The following is a 20,243-nucleotide window of genomic DNA, read 5'->3' as shown; positions in this document are numbered from 1 at the left end:
CAGTGAGAGAGGGTGAGCTCAAAACATGACAGTGGGGATGCGAGCCAGGCAGGGATTGGTGCACACAAATAGCCAGCCAATCACAGTAGAGACAGGGAAAATAACAAGACGAGCGGAGAGCTGGTGAAAGAGGGACGAGCTATGAAAAAGAGAGGGAGAAGGTAATATCCCAGCAGCACCGAGGCTAGACCAAACCAGTAGGAGAGTGGAAGGATGAGAGGAGGAAAGATGGCTGATCAGTGAAGGTCTCCAGAGAGAGAAAGCAGAGAGGAGAGGACGGAGATGAACAGGGAGACGGGGGTGAGCAGCCAGCAGAGGGAACATCCATCAGCTCAGGCAGCCATGCTCTGAGCCCTGGAGCAGCAGGGCTACACAGTCGCTGCACAGGCCCAGCATCAGGCCTACCTCAGCCCTGCGTCCCAGCCACAAACACCAGGGCAGGGACAAGAGAAGATCCACCACAAATCAGCTGCCCGCAGGAGCCATGAGGACATCCAGGAAGGGCAGCGTGGAGATGCCTGCATTTGTGCGGCAGCTGGTGAAAGAGACAGAGAAAAAGATGAGCTCTTTCTTCTTCAAGGGGAGCCGTGGAGGAGGAGCAGCAGAGGGGGAGAAGCCAAGGGAGGGGGAGAAGGAGGAGGTCATCCCCAGCCCCTACCTGGACCGGCCGGTCCTGGACAAGCTGGCAGAGGAGGGCTGCGCCCGCTGGGGTCTCACGTACGCCCTGGGGAGCATGCAGGGCTGGAGGGCCAACATGGAGGACTTCCACAACTGTGTGCCACAGCTGGGTGGGGAGTTTGCAGACTGGAGCTTCTTCGCTGTGTTTGATGGGCATGCAGGCAGCTCGGTGGCCCAGCACTGCTCCCAGCACCTTCTGGGTCACATCCTAGCCACAGGTGACGTACTTAAAAATGCATGAATGAAATAAATGTAGAAAATTGAATCAAATATGATGGAGTTTTGTTTTGATAACTGATTTAATGCAACAACACTGCAGCTGGTAAAAGATGGCCTGATGAATATCACCGAGTGGTGTTTTTATCGGATCCTTGTGTCAGGAAAACTTGATATTCAAATATCACACTTGTTTCTCTACACAGGTGGAATAGGACCAGAGGATTCCCCAGAAAGGGTGAGAGGTGCCCTCGTCGAAGGCTTCCTGCACACTGACAAGCACTTACACTCAGTGGCACGTCGAGAAGGCTGGGAGAGAGGTGGCACCACTGTGACAGCCTCCCTCATCTCGCCGTATTACATCTACTTCGCCAACTGTGGCGACTCAAGGGCCATGCTGTGCCGGTCTGGCCAGGTCTGCTTCTCCACTGAGGACCACAAACCCTACAGCCCTCTAGAGAAAGAGCGTATTGAGAGCGCAGGCGGCTCAGTGTCCCTCCAGAGGATCAACGGTTCCCTGGCAGTCTCCCGCGCTCTGGGGGACTTCAGCTACAAGGGGGCAGAGAACAGATCCCCCGTCCAGCAGATGGTGTCCCCGGAGCCAGAGGTGTTTGTGGTGGAGCGCTCTCCAGCAGATGAGTTCCTGGTGCTCGCCTGCGATGGCGTGTGGGACACCATCAGCAACGAGGAGCTGTGCGCCTTCATCCATAACCGGCTGAGCGTGTGCACTGATCTGAGGGATGTCTGTACTCAAGTCATTGACCTCTGTCTCTACAAGGTCAGAACAAACACAAGTGATCCAGCATCTTACACATTTCTACATGTTGTAAATCCTGATTAGAAACACAAAACACAGTTTCACTTTAAAACTGAGTTACATCATTTTTAATGGGCTGTGGATTTTATTTAATAACATAATCCCTTAAAATGTGACTTTGTTCAGTTTAGCTTGATCCGAAGAGCTCAGCTTTTGAAAGGTCACTCCATTTTCACCATTTCCACACACATAAATATCTACGTTCATACAGAATCAATCTAATATGTGACTTACACTCAGGCTTTCAAAAAACTTAAAACTGCCTTGGCTTCTTTTCTCATCTAACTTTCATATGCACAATCTTTTATTAGAAAGGCGATACATTTCATAGGCATATTTACAAAAATGATTTGATACAACAACCATAGCATATCTCTCTTTTCAAATCAATACTACATTTTGTGGATTGTGTGGAGTTCCACTAGGAAATGTGTTGTGTCCTCTCAATATTTGGTGCCCATAGACATTGAAATCTAGAGACTTGTTGGTCTGATGATTTATTTATAAAGGCATCTGACTTCTCATAAGGATAAGAAATGTAAAGTAAACATGGTGAAGATCTTTGCTAAGTACAAGATTCATTTGAAATCAGGTTTTAAACCACCTGGCAAATATAGGTCTTGTATTCACCTTAGAATTAAGTCAGTACTACGCTCTACCAATTCTTGAGAAAAATGTATCTTTGCTGAAAGACAGGAAGTGTGCATTGTGTTTTGGGGCTTTGAGTTTTATTGTGGGCGCTCAATTTAGTTTTAACTGCACCGAGCCAGGGGGAACTGCAGAGCACATTGAATACCGAGCAGAATTATCACTACAGGTGACTCTTTTCACATATAAATGTTCATGTGCTACATTATTAATATAAACATTTGATCATTAGCGCATTAAACACATCATTTGCCAATTACAGAGGCAAAAATCTAAAAGTGAACCAGAGAATAGTTTGATGATAACAATAAGACTGAAGAAGCGGCACTGACTGGTTTAGTCTCATTATTACTGAGGCTGTTGCTGGTAGAAGAGTCGGACAGACCACCTTAAAATAGCCTGCAGAGGTGTCATAACAGTTTACATGGGATTATACTAAGTTCCTATGAGAACTCATTTCAGCCCCTGAGTGCCATACAGAGTTGAAGGTTGATGTTTAAGAACATGGCAAAGCAAACATTACTAGTCATTTCAGGCAGTGAGGGGCAAAGATTATTCCACTACAGCCAGTTTCAATCACATAGCAGCTGACACATTCAAATGTGTTTAGTGAAGGGTGTTTTAACAACTGAGGAAAAAAGAAAAGCGTTTTATGTTATATTTTATTCCAAATTTACAGTATAAGAGTATGCATACTCACATATTCTACGATTTCTAGGAATAACTCCTCCGTTTTCAAATGTCTAATTCTTCTTCAAATATAATTTGTAAATATTGTATTTTTGTTGATGTGTTCAGCTACATGCGGTATCTATTGCACTTCTGTCTGTCCTGGGAGAGGGATCCCTCACATGTGGCTCTCTCTGAGGTTTCTTCATTCTTTAGGGCAGAGATTGCACCTTGTTAACATCTATGAAACAAATTGGGATTTGTGAATATGGGGCTATACAAATACAATTTGATTTGTTGATATTTCTTTGATGCATATCTTCTATTCATTGTAAGCCAAACAAATTCCCCCATTAAACCCAGTTCCTGTATAAAACCAGGGAACACATAACCTTCAAGCATTTAATAAAAGAAACCGTGTTTTTACTGTTGTATACTCATTGGAGTCAAATAGTAAAACCAGGGTGAACACAGGCCAATGCACGCTCTGTTTGGCCATCATGTCACTCTGTTATGTAACAGGTCCTCAGCTTTGCACAATGACCTCAAAATGTCACCGCTTCTTACACACTTCATTTGAAATGTCCTGCTCCTCTGCATCTGTGTGACGCTGGCGTGCAAACCTCGAGGTGAAAATGATCCTTTTCTGAAACAGTTCACCCTGAAATAAATTGCCTTTCATGGGATGACATTTGTTATGTCAGCCGTCTTTACTCACCTCTGATGACGCCTCTGCCTCGCTCAACAGGGCAGCCTCGACAACATCAGCATCATCCTGCTGTGCTTCCCTGGAGCCCCCCAGCTGTCAGCAGAGGCATTACACCAGGAGGCGGAGCTGGATGACCTGCTGGAGTCCAAAGTGGCAGGTGTGTAATGATAATGATATAAGGTCTTATAGTCCTTGTTTTGTCGTGTTTTAATACCCTTAAAAGACATCGTCCAGTAAATCCCATGAAAAGAACAACATGAGCAATGAATTGATTCTACTAACTGTTATAGTATATAGAATTATATGTAATGCAAATTAAATCTCTTTTTTGTAAAATATTTACTATTTGTAAAAATAAGAAATTAAGTTCATGTTTTGACCATTTGTGTGGAAGCAGCAAATGGCTGATGGACTAACACATACTTTGTTTTGTTTTTTTCATCGTTGACAATTTCTTGACAAAATGATAAAAAATGGCAATGTGAATGTGAATTGCGTATGTAATTTGTCAAAACCTTGAGAAACCCTCTTAATTACTTTAAAAGCCTTTTGTTAAATATTTTTATTTATATTTTATGTTTTTGATACCTGACAGAAATCTATGATGAGCTGTGTGCCAGGGGCGAGGAACCTGACCTGCTGTCTGTCCTCACAGTCCTCGCATCCACCGTCATACCAGGATTACCACCAGGGGGAGGAATACAGAGCAAGTATGTGTGTCAATCAAATCTATCAAATTTTATTTGTATAGCCCATATTCATAAATCACAATTTGTCTCATAAGGCTTTAACAAGGTGTGATATCCTCTGCCTTAAACCCTCAAAAGGAGTAAGGGAAAAACTAAAAAGAAAAGAAAAAGAAAAAAAAGAAAGGACATTATGGTTGGGCCACACAAATTCCATTGGATGTTTGAGGTTTTAAGAGGTTCAGGGCTAGAATTAGGGGTTTAGGTTAGTCACACATTTAGTTGTGATGGTTGAGGTTAGGGTAAGGGGCTAGACTCATAGTATAATGTCAATGAGTGTCCTCACAACTGTAGAGATATGTGTGTATGTGGGGGGTGTGTGTGTGTGTGTGTGTGTGTGTGTGTCTGCGTGCATCATCAAATTATCCATGTTACGTGTGTGTGTTACAGAAGAAACTGCATTATTTCTGCCTACTATCAACAAAGAGAGATGCACGGGCCATCAGTACCGAATGTGAGTACAAACTATACATACGTCCAATTCTAACCATGTTACGTCCTTTAATTGTGACTGGGAAAACTATTCAAATTGACTATTATTATTCGCTACTTTACATGTGTGTCCAGGGAGGCTCCTGAAAAGCTCCACTGGGTCTCATCTCCGAGGATCCGTGGAGGGACTGTAACTAATGTTGATATTAGAAATGATTTCTTCGTGTGTGCAATCTGACAAAAAGGAAGATGGTAAACATACGGGGGTGTTTGATTACATCATGCTAAACAAGTCGAATCTTGTCACAACAAATACGATGCAAAAATAGATCTAAAGCCTAATACCTTTATATTTATATGAGAAGGACATTTTGTAAAAACTGAACTCAGAAACTCTGACCCAGCAACAAACCTCTGCCTCATATTCAGTGAACAGACAGTACAGATGATGGCCTGTAAAGCTGAATAATAATCAACTGTGAAATTGTCCATTTCCATTGGATAAAATAAGAAGTGTTAGTACAGGTCGGGTTGTATTTTAAATATGATGTTTTATGAACATATATATATCGAAAGAATTACTCAAAATAAAACTTCTATTTGCCTTTCACCTCCGGAAAGAAAACTGTTTCAGTATCAGTATTCATTGGTTACTGCAGGGAATGCTAACAGCTGAGCAGTTGATGTAAGTGCACAAATGTATATATTTTTTTCCCTGTTGTTAGAAGTGAAAGGCAAATAAACAATGATAGAAGTATTTTATCCTGATGAGTGAGTCTCGACATTCAGATCGAGAAAAATTACATTTCACATTTTATCACAAGATAACAAAGATGTTTTATTTCACTTTATTTAGTTCTAAACCTGTATAATGAAATCCACTTGACGGGAGTGTTGAAATAAAAGTCTGATTATTTAAAAGAAAAAGGGCTACACAGAATATATTGCAGATTGAGTGTGAAGACGAAATGATTAAAAGTATCCAAATACCCTAAGATCAATATTTACAGACAAACCAATATTTATTTTATAGAAATAAGTTATACGTGTTGTGCAATCCCTTCTATAGATTAATCACAATTCTAAGCTGAGTCCTCAGTGTATGTGAAATGTATTTTTTCCATGGCTTTGATATGTACAGTGCTGCCTTATTCATCTTTTACAGTATTTAAAAGACTAACACACAGAATCAGTTTCAGTCATTTCCACCGGCATCATACTGCAGTATTATATTGTTTCAATAAGTACTTCTGTGTAAAGACATTCAATGTTATGAGCCATGATTGTTTTAAACCTAAATAAAGAATATTTATCTGACTGGAAGTGTTTTTACTCACAATGAAAGAAAATAGGAAAAATGAAAAATTTTCAGCATTGCTATGAAGCTAGAAACATAAAGACAATATATAAAGCGAGACCATAAGGAAAATTAGAATTTGTCTCCACGCACTTATCAAACATCCAAAGCACTGACGAGAATCCATCGCACGTAATGATACAGGACTACACAGAATGAATGAAAAGCACTGTCTTGCATAGTAAAGGATCTCCTCCAACGAGCTGAGGAGAACCTGAATCTTGCTCTCTGCTCTGTCATGTGATCTTGCCGACTATAAGGACGTCCTCTAGAAGCCACGTTTGATTAGATGTGCTCCAACGACAACTCTGGATCTCAGCGTGTCGTGTCTTGATTACAATGAATTTCAATGACGTGCACTGATGAAACACGATGGGCGACTTGTGTGCAATCAACAAATTAAAATGTCTACCTCTGTGCTCCTTGTTTGAAGAAGCTCCTTTCAAACACTAATCACAATTCAAAATGATTTACCCGTGCAGCTGTCTGTTATCTAAGAGGATATTGCAGATGTTGTGTTTAAGTCGTTTTTTAATACTACCTCACATGCAGTCATGTGTGTTGAGGAGCACAGGAGACAGGGCAGCACTCTTAAATCAGCAGTCTCCTGTAAGTGGTCCTTCACTGCTTCTGTCGTCTGATTGCTTCTGTATGAGCCAATCACTTCAGGACATCAGACCCCTCTTCACAGGGATGGTGAATTCTTTGAATTGTAGTTGTCGTCTTGCCGTCGTGTTCTCATCACAAAACAAAATGCAAATGATTATTAGCTGTTCCGAATGAATAATCTGCTATTATCCGCATTAAGGGAGAATTATTCTACTCTCAGAGTTTGGTTTTGTCACTGCGAGAGAGACCGATTAATGACTTTTTTGAAATCGATCAGTAAGTAAATAGTATGGATTAGGAACCCAGTGTGTTAAACAGTGCTACCTATCAACACTGGTTTCTTGGAGGCGATTATTCATGATGGCCAAGGCCCCCACACCCCCCGAGAATCCATTCTGATGGCTGGAGCTCTGCCGCGGGCCCTGGTGAGCCGTTTCACTCAGCTGCTTCTGCAGCAGAGCCAGAGACACCTTATTAGACACCATGAACTCATTGACTGAGATCATCTCTCCCGACAGACGACGCCCGACAGCCACCGGGCCTGCATCCGTCTCACTTTCACACACCGTCTCCTCCGAGCCATCCCTGTATCGGTGTCTTCCTGCAGGACAGTGGGATGAGATGGGCTGCACAGTGTTACGTTTCAAGTGTTTACGCCGAGGTTTGTGTGCTGCCAGGGACCTCTGGTTTCGATTTTTTGTTTGGAGGCAGGGGCAGCAGAGGCCCCAGCATCCAGGTGCAAAGCGAGAACAAGGCTGATGCTGCCCACAGCATACCAGTTTACCCAGAATCCAATTGAGAGTTTGCTTGATGACAATAGAAATGACATTGAAAAGTGAGTAGATACAACATACTCCCATTAGGATGAAAAGGCAATTCCCCAGGCGGTAGGCTTCCTGAGACTCATACTGCTGTCTCTGGCTGCTCACCATGTCCCCGAAGCCGATGGTGCTGAAGGCCACGAAGCAGAAGTAAAGGGAGTCCACGTAGCTCCAGTTCTCCATGGAACAGTACAAGGTGGAAGCACTGCATGCAATCACAATTGATGCTATTCCCAGGATCAGCATAACATAGTAGACTGATGGTTTCCAGCCCTCCAGGCTGTCCTCTTCACCTGACATCTCCTCCCTGCTCGACATCTCCCCGACACCCCCACACCTCAGTCGGCGCTCGTGACACCAGCGCATGATGTAAGCTAACATCGTGATGATCCTCTCCAGGAAGAGGTTGAAAAAGAGGATGGTTGCAGCACAGCCAATGAGACCGTAGAAGATCAAGAATATTTTTCCAGATATGGTCGCTGGTGTGGTCATGCCAAAGCCTAAAGGGGAGAAATGCAAAATAAAAGCTCAAAGGTCAAGGTTAGGAGCATCTGAGGAGGATGAAGTTGTGTAAAACTTAAAAAGTGAAGACTCACCAATAGTGGAGACAACGGTGCCTACAAAGTAGAACGCTCCAGAAAAGTCCCAGCGGGGCCTCAACGTGTCCACTCTGATCCCAGCTCCGTTCGCCTCCTCGTACTGCCGCAGCAGAGTGTGGAGGGATCCCAGGTTGACCCTGTACCTCAGGGTGAAGTTGTCCAGCTGCTGTTCCCAGAGGCGGCGGGCACGCAGCTCAAAGGGATGCTCCAGGGTTGAGAAGATGGCCGCTCCGCACAGCAAGTAGAGCAGGATGAGCCCGGCCAGCAGGCAGAAACGGGCGTTGTCTTCATTCATGGGCGCCCTCGGGCAGCAGCAGCCGCCAGCAGCAGCAGCCCTCCTCTGAGCCATGAGCTCAGCACAGAGACACCACTGCAACAACATGCACCACTTCTGCTCGTGCTGCCGAGTCACACACTCACAGCATGTGTTAGACACACCACCTGCTGCACAACTGACTGGATGAAAGACTTTTGGTTTATGAACACAGCCGTGCATCTGGCTCTTCAATTAGATTAGGATTGAAAAACATCTCTTGGGGGAGGAAAATAAGATGCATCTGAAGATAAGAGTCTATAGCAAGACAAAAAAAGACATATATATTAGCAATAAGTTCACTAAAATGTGAAAACTTGATTATCATTTTATTTTGCAAAGCTGTATATGCTTATTATTTAGAAAAAAAATCAAGATGTGGCTTAATCAGCACATCATATATACATTCATTATAAGAACGCAATTAATTCCTGAAAATATTTTAGTAAGTAGCAATTTATAATCCTTAGATAAAAACAAACGTGGTTTGTAATAAAAAGAGAAACTTAGTACCTGGTCTTGAGCGTTGCCTGATCGTTGTTCATCCACGGAGCTTGTTCCTTGGATCTGCTGAACGATGACCAGTGAGAGGAAGCCTCTTCAGTTCTTTTTTTTGTGCACACTGAGAGGCTGTGTGATGTTTCGTCTGTCAAGTGCTGACGTCATCACACCCTCCTCTGTCTTCGAGCACACCCTGATTGGTGCAGCCACCTCTTTAATTTAAAAGCCCTATCCATTTTTTCACCCAATCCTTCATCATGCTTCTAATTGACTTCTCCTGCAGGGGCTACAAGTGACAGGAGGTTTACTTTAGATAATTGGTCACGGACCGAGGAATTTCATGTCCTGATTACAGCAGAACATCAACTGAGAATAATGATTAACTGTGGCACAAACACTGGAGAAGCATCTTGTGACCAGAAGATAATTCGCTGGATAAATGTGAGTGGGGAGCAGTGGAAAACCAGATCCTGCCTTTGAGCTAAATTAAAAAAGCCGGTGGAGTTAGATTTGGTCCGTACACATCAGACTGGGTTTGTCCTGTGCAAGCTCCGGCTCCTCCGACAGATCTTTTTGTTGTGGCTGCAGACTGTGTGGGAGGATTTGTAGAGCATGACTTTCAGTTTCTCTGTCTGTCCGTGGCTTTAATCTTGTCTGATGCTGCAGGCGAGGGCAGGGGTTTCCCCCCCGCCTGCCGTCTGAGTGGGCAGGTGTGAAACACAGAGAGCACATGTGCCTTCATCTCGCCAGTCTACCCTGCATCAGGTGAACTTTAGAGATTCATTAAATTTCCTCTCCGTTTCAGATATAGAGTTCTGCTTGTTAATCTTTTGAACTTGACGTTTTAATATATGAAAGTATATGAAAGCATATTAATATGCTGATATTTGGTTAGTACAAATATTTTTTTACAATATAATATTGTAAAGTACCGTTTATGCATATCAGTGTTTGTCCCTAAGACATTTGTGAATAAATTATTTAACGCCTCTTATTATTATTTTCATTACATTATTTATTCTTGCTTTTATTTATTATTATTTATTATAATTTGTAATATTAACATGTCTCCTCTTTGTTTATGTAATAACCTATGAAGAGGCCTGTGTCTGTGGTCTTTTAAACCTTCTCTTATTAAATTACTTTATGTACTTATTTATTCATTTATTTTCATGATGGGATTTTATCCAATCATTATGGTTTTAATTAGGAATGTTTTTTAATACCCATGGCGCCTCATGGCACTCATCGAGGGTTCGGTGTTTTAACCTCAACTGGAGCTAAAGCTAAGTGTAACCCTAACAACAAGACATAGCCATCAAACAGCCCTATGAGGCCCAAATGTCCAAATAACAACACATTTAGAGTATACATACCAAATACCACCAACCATCATGGTGAATAATAGGATACAAACAGCTGTTTCAGGATGTTTTTCAATTTATTAAACAATGAAGATAATTGAGCCTCAAATTTAGGTTATTGCAGAAAATAACTGTCCACATCGTAGCTTTATTGTTTTGGCACCATTTTATTGAGATATTGTGATATTTCTGATAATCTCCAGCAACAGATGTTTTTTAGCTTTTAATTGCTTATTCCTCATGACATCTCCTGCTGAGGCTGGAATCTGAGACTGTTTTTGGTGGTGAGTTATTGGAATCAATCAAACAAATCTTGCATTTCACCTTCAATAGTTTTTTTTTTTCATTATTCTGACAACATTTCAGAGGCCAATCCATCTACAGTAATTAATTTGTAAGTGTTATAGAGTAAATGTCCACACAATTTGAGAGTGGCCTTTAGCTCAGCGGCAGCATGTTTCCCAATATGTCAATGAGGTTGTCCAGACCCCACAGGTAGCCATCCTCTCGATTGCCCTCTACCCAGGCAGTGCGGTGGTCCAAGGTAAGTGGTGAGGGCAAGACCACTGTCTTTCCAAAGTCGATCATCCAGACTCCTGTTCTGCCTGTCCAGTCATGCACAAACAGCAAGGAGCTTCCCACAACCTGCAGGGGATGGGCAAATCCACACCATCATCAGCCTACACCCGCCCAACACAGCCTCAAAACCTTTATTTTCTATTTCTTATCCTATGAAAAACTGCTGGTGCAACAGCTAACCTCGTGTGTTCTGAAGAAGTCGGAGGCCTCCAAGACCTGCCGCAGCTGTTTCAACTGCCTCAGATATCCCCACTGAAGGTTAAGATACAATAATGACCAAAGAGAAGGTAGCAGGTGAAGAAATCGAAAGTATGTGTGAAGGTCAAACTCACCATGATGTGCACACTGGACTCAACAAAACTGCTGAGTGCTTCCGTCACTTGCTCTCTGCTTTTGGTCTGTTTGAAGTTTGTGTGACATTCATCATTTGCCTTCTGCACAGGACATGTAACGGTTATAGAATAGTATATATGACATATCAGAGAGTGGCATTAACTCCAACAAGGCTGAAATATGTGGATACTGTCTTTGATCACTGTTTGATATTGCCCTATATGTAGATTTGTATCTATGCAGATACATGTGTGATGGATGAATGTTTTTGATAGTGTGTCTATGCTGCAGATACTGCAATGTCCAAGACAAATTTAACACTGGGCCCATCTTTTCTTAAAACTACATATTCATAGGTACATTTTTCAAAGACTAGGCATTGCAGCAGTACACTCCCTGCATATCAAGATGAATCAGTGACCTGACTCTGCCATCTTTGATGAGCTTACCCTGAATCCTTCGATGCGGAACCCCAGAGTTGTTGTGGAGCTCAGTGTCTCCCTCCACTGCATGTACCTGGTTTTCAGCACCGCCTGCTGGGCTCGCTCCTGGGCCGTCGGGGCCTCTGGGTCCACGGCCACCATCTTCTCATACATGTCGTTGCGAGGCTGGGGACGTTCTCTGGCCAGTTGCAGCTCCTCCTCGAGGTATGTGCTGTGAAGGACAGGGCCTCATCGTCTTTATTTTTATTTGGCCATATTGCTTGTATTGTTATAAGCAAAGCAGGGGAACACATTCCTTTCTAATAGGAACAATGATATGACAAAGAAATTAAATATGCTAACTTGAAATAAGGAAAATCAAAGTCTGACATTTGTAAGTAGATTAAGCCACCATTTGACTCTGTCTCCACCATTGTTTCAATTAAACTTACCGGCTGCCCATCTTGCAGTCCATGATGGCAGGTGTGTTGAAGTGGGTCAGCAGGTTATCCATCATGTTGTAATCCTGCTTGTTACGCTGCACAACACCGTGGTAGGCAGGAACAAAGGACCTCAGAGTGTCCGCCATCAGACGGAGGTAACATTGCTGCTCCCCCTTACAATACCTCTTCAGCAGTGTGCCGTAATCCCCTACATGAAAGTTCCCTGTGAGACAAGCAACACAAAGAAAGCTCACAAGACATATTATTTGTTCCAGTACTTACCTAGTGGATTTGTTTTGTTATTATTACAATAAGACTGGAAGAAGAGCAACTTAAAGGACGACAAACCTGCATGTCCAACCACTTGAAGCCACTGCTGAGGCTTCTTAGGAGTCATGGGAACGAGAGACTAGGTCCCACGGCTTTTGTGTTTTTTCCATGCAGAGTTCTGCATGGGATGACAAAAAAAAACTAACCCTCAGTAAGTCATTCTTCAGCAAACACCAATCCAGATCACACTCTTGTGTTGTCTGTGTTTTTTTTGTTTTTTTTACAGTTGAGCAGCTACGACATCAGGTTTCAGAGTCACTGAGGCTATTTTTTGCCTTATGGGTGAACAACGTCTCCATGGAGACGGACCCTCACTAAGACAGAGTGAAGACATGCAGAGGTCGGATCAGGGGCTCTCCAACAGCTTTATCAAACATTTACAGGAAGTGCTTGTTTTTCCTACTGGAAACGATTATTAACCATTTAAACAAACAGTATAAATCTGAACATAAAGGGGTCCACCTCAACGTGAGACTTTATTCAATTTAATACCGCATTTACACAACTGTGTCAGAAAAAAGCCTTTATAAATATGAAGAGTTAAGTTACTTTGTTCTCATTGGTCCTCATATCATTGTAAATTACATTTTTGTTAGACTGAGAAACTGCAAGGTGCCACTTTTCTGATGGAGAAAATTAATAAATTAACAGGAAATAAAAAAAATATATAAATATCTCTACGGCTTATACTATATTCAGCAGAATTATCAGTGATACTGCTATGACTCCATTTTTAAGGTGCAGGACTTTTACCTATATAATGTAGCATTTACAGTGTTATTACTTCCACCACATAGGTTATGATGTTATTTCCGTTTATTTTTAATTTTTTTTGCAGAATTAACAAAAACTACTCAACCAATTTCCAGGAAATTTTGTGGAAGGGTGAGGCATGACCCAAGGAAAACCAAATATTATATCTTGGCATGGATCCGGATCAGTGGGCAGATCCAAAAATAAATCTTTTTCACTTTCTTTAACATTGTGAGATAGGGCGTTTTTCCAACCTCTTTGTTGATTCCTCAGAGAATAATTCATGTATTTTGATGGAAAAAATAAGACATGCTTTTGGGACTGATATGTATGAGTGCGTGCATATTGGTGCAGATCCGAATAAAAATCTGAAATTAGAGAATTAAATTGCGTTTCATAGTGAGACTGTTGGGTCTTGGGGAAAGTATATGCTCTACCTGAAATTAACCTGTGATCGAACCCTTCCATGACTCCTTGTATCGCCACTCCCAGCATCCTCCTGAACTCTTGTGGCGCAATAGATGCAGTGTTTCTTCCTGACCAGTAAGTGCAGCAAAGCGCCTGAGACGCGGCGGAGCTTCATCCAACCCAGACAGAAGAAGAGGCTGCGGAGGGAGCGCTGACAGACGAAGAAGAATTTAACGGTTCCCGGTTCTTGAACCGCCGCAGCCTCCATCGTGCCGGTGCTTTACAAACGGCTTCGGACTCGACTGTAGCACCGGTCAAACCGGTAGCTGCCGCACTGACTGCTCCATGCTAACTAACCGCGATCTGTTTCCGACGAGAGGCTAGGTGCTAACGACCCGCGTCAACAAGGAGCATTACTCCCGCAGAAGGTAACGTTCACTTGTTCCTGTTTGGTGACAATCCCCTCACCCAATATCCTCATGTGTTTCACAGGAATAGTTTGGTTAGCTCTCCAGAGATCACATTCACTAACTCGAGTTACCCAGTGTTAACTAACGACACTGTCCGTGCTAGCTAACCCTCAGCTAACGTCAACGTTACGAGTGCGAAGATGTCACTCTTGCTAGCCGAGCTATTGACGGAGAAGTGGCAGCTAACGTGGTTTGTATTCCTCAGAGGAGGATGTGAGGTTGTTGCAGCGGAACAACGACCAGCCCCACTGTACATGATGTGTGTGTGTTCGTGTGTGTGTGCGCAGTCGAAGCAGACAGACACAGACTCCCTGTCAGTGTCTCGTTCGCTCTGCACGGGAGAAAGTGAAGTCAAGCGCGAAATATGAATGACATTGCACCGCAGCTAAATCAAGCACGACGTTATCACTTACCCCGTAAGACAAGACCTGTTTTATCTGCCTAGTCCTCCACATGTGTTACGACCCATCAACCAAACTTTTTTCAATGAAAGTGACGGCAACCTTTCAAAATGCACTCGGTGCGCTCGCTACCGCCCCCCGTGGTATGTTGTGATGAGGACAGACAGTGCGTGGTGAAATGAGACGATTGGATGATAACGGGACATTTAAAGATTCAGTGTATTATGTTAACTGGAAGGGGGGGGGGGGTCTATTATATGTAATGCATCCTATGTATATTTTTACTTGTGTGTTTCATCTAAATTGTACAAATTGTTGTTTACTCTCTCCTAGAATGGGCCCTTTATGTTTACATTGGGAGGCGGTCCTCCCCACGGAGGCTGCCATGTTTTTTACAGTAGCCCGAACTGGACAAAATAACAACCTTTTGAGTTTTAATGACAACTGAAGGCTACCACAGGGCCACTAAAATTACCCAGGTTTATTTTGTAATAGAAGAGGAGTCAGGTGATTTCATCAGACTATAATAATTCCTAGATATCATCCATTTCTTCTGCGCAGACCAATGGAGGGTGGCTCTGAGGTGATGGAGGACCTTGATTTTCGAGGGGTTGAGTTTTCTGTCAAGATAGAGGTGGACAAAGGTTTGCTGATGGTGGAAATCTCTGACTCACTGACAGCAGATCAGTGGAGGGGGGAGTTTGATCCAGCATGTAAGTAGCACACATTTTGCCATTGACTAAATCTCATCCCTGGCACAAATAATCCCGCTAAAGCTATTCATTTATTTTATATTTGTTGTAGACATTGAGGATCTCACTCGGAAAACTGGCAACTTCAAGCAGTTTCCCATTTTCTGTAGCATGCTGGAATCTGCTGTGAGAAAGGTATGTGTGACACAGCTTTTACAAGATACAATAAAAAAGTAGCGGCGGAATGAGCAAACATGAGGTCAGTAGAACGATGTGAACACAAACACTCACACACTCCCTCGAGGCTGTGTGAGCTGAGGCGAGACTCCTTTGTGTCCAGTGTTTCCAGTTGAGCGAAAAATGCACAGTTATATCCGTACTCTCCCTCTTCATTATTGTACTGGAACACGGGCTAAACGGAAAAGAGCCTGGAGGAAAATAAGTGTAACAATCTGAATTTTGGGTACATAGAGAAAGGCGTCTCAGCTGAGCTATTAGATACACCAAAGCACACATGTTTGCACATGTTTCAGCAAACATTACCCCCCCTGGCTGTTTTGTGGCTAAAAAAAAATAATAACATGGAGCACAAAATCAGCCAAGCAGTCAACTTTGTACAATAACATTGCAATTCTCAATAGTGAAAAATACAAGATATTATCGTTATTTACATATATATATATATTTAATAATGTAGACATGACATGTCTTTTCTATGTATTTTTTTTACTATTTTGACTTCTTGATGTAATGAAATCTTTATTTTCTGATTTTGTATAGTTAAACTTTTTTTCCAGATGAGCGATTCTGTTACACTTGACCTCCTGACCTATTCCGACCTGGAGCTGCTACGTAACAGAAAAGCAGGAGTGGTTAGTCGTACTCGCGGCCATCAGCAGTCGTCTGCTCTCACGGCCAAAAGATATCTAATCCTCATATACACTGTGGAGTTTGACAGGTTGGTCTCTCTGTGGTAACTTTAATATATATATTACACGTCATTTCATGTTTGTTGTATTAAAGCCCCTTTTAAACACAGTACTTCGGTTCGGTCAGTGGTCATAACTGTCTTGTTGTGCTTACTGTTTTGCGTTTGTAGGATACACTACCCTTTACCCTTGCCCTATGTTGGTAAGCCTGACCCAGCTGCCCTGCAGAAGGAGGTCAGAGCCCTGAGGGCGGAGCTTAGCGCGCTCACTTCTCATGGAGTTAACAAATCTGCAGACCTAGAAATACAACGGCTACGAGCAGAGTACGTTGCATTTAATCTTCGTCACCGACGATATGAGGGATGTGGGACTTTTTCTGATGACTCCTTCTGTTTTCAAGGCTGGCTCGGGTGAAAGAGGAGAAGGAGGCTATGACCAAAGCTCTTGAGCAACTGCAGAGGACCGCAAGTGGTTCCCCATCTGGACGAGAGGACTGGAGGGTTAGAGATGTGGCGAGGACGCTGGAGGAACAGCTTGTCAAGGAGAGGGCCAAAAGTCAACGCTCTGCAAGCAAGAGATGCCAGGAGCAGAGACTCCTAATGGAGCAGGTGGACCTGGTATTCAGCTGAAAAAGATTTATCATGTTTTCTCTGTAGGAGCTGAATTTGACAGATTTTCTTCTATGTCTTGGCTAGTTGGAGGAGCTGAGAGAATCAGAGTGTGCTCTCCGTGTACGTGTCAAGAATCTCACCAGTGAACTGGCGGTGCTACGGAGAGGGTTAGACAATCTAAGCGCGTACTATATCTTTACTTTCTCTCTCTTTCTTCCAGTCATCCACTTACAATGCTGACTCCACATTTAAAATCAGAACCCGTCCATCTATTCAGTACTTGCCCTCTTTGCGTGTCTGCAGGCGTGTGACTCCAGTGTCCGGTCACATCAGCTCTCGGGTTGATGGGGAAATCTATCGCTCTCTCTCCCGTGAGAGAGGATCAAGGTACGGGACGGTCAGGGCTCGCTCAGGATCCAGAGAACGGGTTTACGACAGAGTGCAAAGGTCAGATGAAAGAGGAAGAAGAGCGGATTCCTCAGGACCACGTGCTTGCATATCCAGGCCGTCCCCCTCTCCTACTGGTACTGATCCTGTTTTTTCTGTCTTTCTGTGTGTGTGTATATGTGTGTGTGTGTGTGTGTGTGACACAGTTTTATTCTGTCACTTGTGGACTTAAAGGGATAGTTCACCCATAAATGAAAATTCACTCTTTATCTACTCACCACTAATCCGATAGAGAGGTGGGTGAAGTTTTTCAATCCAAGAAACACTAGGAGTTTAAGGGGTAAACAGTGTTGCAGCAGAATCCAATAAAATTGAAGAAATCAGGGACTAAAGCTTCAGATGTAATGAAACAACAGACAAAACACAACATGCCTCAATACTGCTGGTGTGATGTAATCCAAGTGTCTGCAAGCCCAGTCATATTTGAAATGAGGTCATTTACATCGTGTTTTAGGCCTAAAAGTCAGCTGATATCTTCTGACGAGGTGCATTCAGGGACCGTCGGAAATCCTAAAGCCTGCTACCTTAGCTACTTCTGGTTGACTTTTAGACTTAAAACACGGTGTAAATAACCTTGTTTCGAGATAGTGGTGAAGAGATAACTTTATTTGTATTTATGGGTGAACTATCCCTTTTAAGGTTTGTAACTTGTAAGTACTCTCACCTGTTTCAAATCATTACATAAAAGATCCTTTAGTAGTTCAAAATCTCATAGAAGAGAGAAATTGATGAGATTCCCTCCTATATCTTCCAGGCTTACGGGTACCACGCTTTGACCCGACTGCATACATCCAGGACAGACATCGCAGACAGAAAGAGGCAGAAAAAAAGTGGGTTTCTGTTATTTTATGTTTGGCAGTGCACTGATATTTATAAAGCTGTAGCTGTTTGGGTCAATACCTGTAACCATGTTTTTCTGTGTCAGACAAAGGAAAGTACGGAGAGATATACAGACCTCGCCCAATATACCTGAGAGGGGGCGTTCACGTTCCAGAGATGCGTATCCCCAGATGGTCCGGTCTGGCAGCAGAGGCAGGAGTTTATCTGTGGAGCGGAGAGGGAGCAGGAACTCCTCTGAAGGCTCCTTAGTGGACATGGACGAAATGGCCAAAACCCTGTTTAGGTGATGGGATCACCTTGTGTAGGTTTTTGCAAAGTCACTTATGTTTAAGCTGGTGATTTTAACATGTGTTTTTCTTAACAGAGGAAGAAAACCGACTTACAATTACAAAGGACCCAGTGCGGTGAGTGACATGGTTATTAATGTAACTCTGGTACAGAATGAATCGCTGCTCTCTTATTTGTTTGTGCATTTTACATTTCTTACTGCCAACAAATACCATGAAAAGACACCAGAACAACAATGCATGGCTCTTTTTAAGTGCCTTATTCTTTTAATGTGCAATTTGTTTCTAGTCAAGAGGAGGCCTTTTAACCAGGAAACCACGTTGTAGTACTCCAACACAGAGAATGAAAGAAAAAGGTGATACAGCAAATAGTTTTTCGTACATATGTATATCTAGTATCTAGTCACCCAACCAGCATCTCACCACCATTTCTCTGTCTCCACCTCCAGAGAGCTCCATACATACGGGTGCTGAGCTGTCGGAGATCGACGCCAGGCTGCAGGCGCTGCAGGACTACATGAGGGACCTGGACACAGGACAATAACACAGCGCTAAGCTCAGGCTGTGAAACACATCAAGCTTCCAACATGAGTGATGGGTTCACCTGTGTTCATGTGAGACACCAAATCTCCCACTGGAGGATCAGACTTACTCCACTTCAGGAAAATACAGCCATCTCTGTGAAGGACTACCTTTTGTGGACTGAACTTTTTTTTTTATATGCCAAGATTTTACGAATTAACTTAAAAATATGACGTTTTATTATTTCTACAGCCTCGAAAACTGAACTACACAAGTCTGGCTGCCTCTCAGTCTGAAAATATTTATAGTTGATGTTTTCTCATCTTTCTTATTTCTCGTCTTCCTTATCTTCAACATGCAGCTGATGAAGCTGTTTGACACTCACTGCACATCTTTTTTTTTACCTGAATTATTTTCAGAATTGCAGACAGTTTCGTCAAGTTGTTTTCAGTTCTAGTCTTTTGTCCTTGTTTGTGCATGTGTGCGCGTAATCTCTACCCTTAGAGAAGTATCCAACATTAACATGTCGTTGAACCTGTAACGGACTTGTTTCTTCGACGCAGTGCATGCTGGGACACACTCCAGCTGCTGCTGCACCGTGAAACGCAGGAACCAAGTCAATGACATACGCAACTATATTTTGGATTTCACTACATTCCAATATGGCTAAATGTCATTCAAACTGTATTGTCATCAGTTTGGTTTAATTTTGACCTTGAACTCAACATTATCACTGTTTTACTATCAACCGATTATGACATTTAACTTGTTGATCTGCATGGTGCATTCAAATAGTGTATTTTCTATTGTTTTAAAGTAAATGGACCTATTTTCCTTTTTGATTTTACACCCCAAACTAAAGCAAAAGCTATTTTTAATCTTGGATCATTTGTAATACCCATCAATGTGTTTTTTGTGATGGTATAAATACCTACTTTGTGTTCACACTAACTGTTACTCATTCCCAAGTTGAATGCTTTTATACCGCTTAAAACTCTTATTTATAAGAAAGTTCTTTGTGTAAAGACTTTTTTTTAAAGCGCATGCATCCCCTCCAGACCTGTACAGTTGTGTACACACTGTTTCCCTTTGCACTGGTGTCCGCTGAAGTGAGGAGAAGCCTTGAAGGGTTTCACCAGCGCAGCAGCTTTCATTAATTAACAAATAAACTTCCTCTCAGAGGAACGATGCAGCGTCTGAACAGCTGTTCTCTTTCTACTTGGAAACCTGGGTGGGAGGCGAGATCACCTTATGTTGGTTTATGTCTTGAGGAAAGTTAACTCAGATTCTAGTATCT

At 42.7% G+C, this 20,243-nt stretch overlaps 4 protein-coding genes across 14 annotated transcripts; 2 read left to right on the top strand and 2 right to left on the bottom strand.

The window, feature by feature from the left end:
- The first annotated feature begins 134 nt into the window (after nucleotides 1–134).
- ppm1nb (protein phosphatase, Mg2+/Mn2+ dependent, 1Nb (putative)) lies at nucleotides 135–6,626 on the top strand. The gene is made up of 6 exons (XM_062405451.1): nucleotides 135–896; nucleotides 1,101–1,672; nucleotides 3,777–3,894; nucleotides 4,333–4,447; nucleotides 4,874–4,937; nucleotides 5,051–6,626. Exons 1-6 carry the CDS (start codon nucleotides 485–487, stop codon nucleotides 5,060–5,062), a joined length of 1,293 nt encoding a protein of 430 aa, XP_062261435.1. The 5' UTR covers nucleotides 135–484; the 3' UTR covers nucleotides 5,063–6,626.
- Nucleotides 6,627–7,201: 575 nt separating this feature from the next.
- kcnk12l (potassium channel, subfamily K, member 12 like) lies at nucleotides 7,202–8,653 on the bottom strand. Its single transcript, XM_062406914.1, has 2 exons — nucleotides 8,299–8,653; nucleotides 7,202–8,202 (listed from the first exon to the last, which is right to left on the bottom strand). Exons 1-2 carry the CDS (start codon nucleotides 8,648–8,650, stop codon nucleotides 7,202–7,204), a joined length of 1,353 nt encoding a protein of 450 aa, XP_062262898.1. The 5' UTR covers nucleotides 8,651–8,653.
- Nucleotides 8,654–10,537: 1,884 nt separating this feature from the next.
- itpkca (inositol-trisphosphate 3-kinase Ca) lies at nucleotides 10,538–17,696 on the bottom strand. 4 transcript variants are annotated; one of them, XM_062406267.1, is made up of 7 exons: nucleotides 17,516–17,696; nucleotides 12,605–12,704; nucleotides 12,266–12,479; nucleotides 11,841–12,045; nucleotides 11,391–11,492; nucleotides 11,239–11,310; nucleotides 10,538–11,124 (listed from the first exon to the last, which is right to left on the bottom strand). In XM_062406267.1, exons 2-7 carry the CDS (start codon nucleotides 12,651–12,653, stop codon nucleotides 10,918–10,920), a joined length of 849 nt encoding a protein of 282 aa, XP_062262251.1. In that variant the 5' UTR covers nucleotides 12,654–12,704; nucleotides 17,516–17,696; the 3' UTR covers nucleotides 10,538–10,917. The 4 variants fall into 4 exon arrangements, with proteins under 4 accessions (XP_062262251.1, XP_062262250.1, XP_062262252.1 ...); XM_062406266.1 differs by lacking the exon at nucleotides 17,516–17,696 and adding an exon at nucleotides 17,135–17,275; XM_062406268.1 differs by lacking the exon at nucleotides 17,516–17,696 and adding an exon at nucleotides 14,631–14,762 and having other exon boundaries at nucleotides 11,391–11,456.
- Nucleotides 13,935–20,143, top strand: ccdc61 (coiled-coil domain containing 61). 8 transcript variants are annotated; one of them, XM_062406264.1, is made up of 13 exons: nucleotides 13,935–14,175; nucleotides 15,180–15,331; nucleotides 15,423–15,505; nucleotides 16,108–16,268; nucleotides 16,410–16,562; nucleotides 16,640–16,847; nucleotides 16,935–17,017; nucleotides 17,154–17,374; nucleotides 18,052–18,127; nucleotides 18,223–18,420; nucleotides 18,502–18,541; nucleotides 18,714–18,780; nucleotides 18,874–20,143. In XM_062406264.1, exons 2-13 carry the CDS (start codon nucleotides 15,184–15,186, stop codon nucleotides 18,966–18,968), a joined length of 1,533 nt encoding a protein of 510 aa, XP_062262248.1. In that variant the 5' UTR covers nucleotides 13,935–14,175; nucleotides 15,180–15,183; the 3' UTR covers nucleotides 18,969–20,143. The 8 variants fall into 8 exon arrangements, 7 of the variants coding, with proteins under 7 accessions (XP_062262248.1, XP_062262247.1, XP_062262245.1 ...); XM_062406263.1 differs by having other exon boundaries at nucleotides 16,935–17,035; XM_062406261.1 differs by having other exon boundaries at nucleotides 16,640–16,856; nucleotides 16,935–17,035.
- Nucleotides 20,144–20,243: the final 100 nt, after the last annotated feature.

The sequence above is a fragment of the Platichthys flesus genome, chromosome 15, assembly GCF_949316205.1.
Source record: "Platichthys flesus chromosome 15, fPlaFle2.1, whole genome shotgun sequence".
In the NCBI taxonomy this organism is placed as follows: domain Eukaryota; kingdom Metazoa; phylum Chordata; class Actinopteri; order Pleuronectiformes; family Pleuronectidae; genus Platichthys; species Platichthys flesus.
Note: the sequence above shows the minus strand (reverse complement) of the source record. Positions and strands in the feature narration are given on the sequence as shown.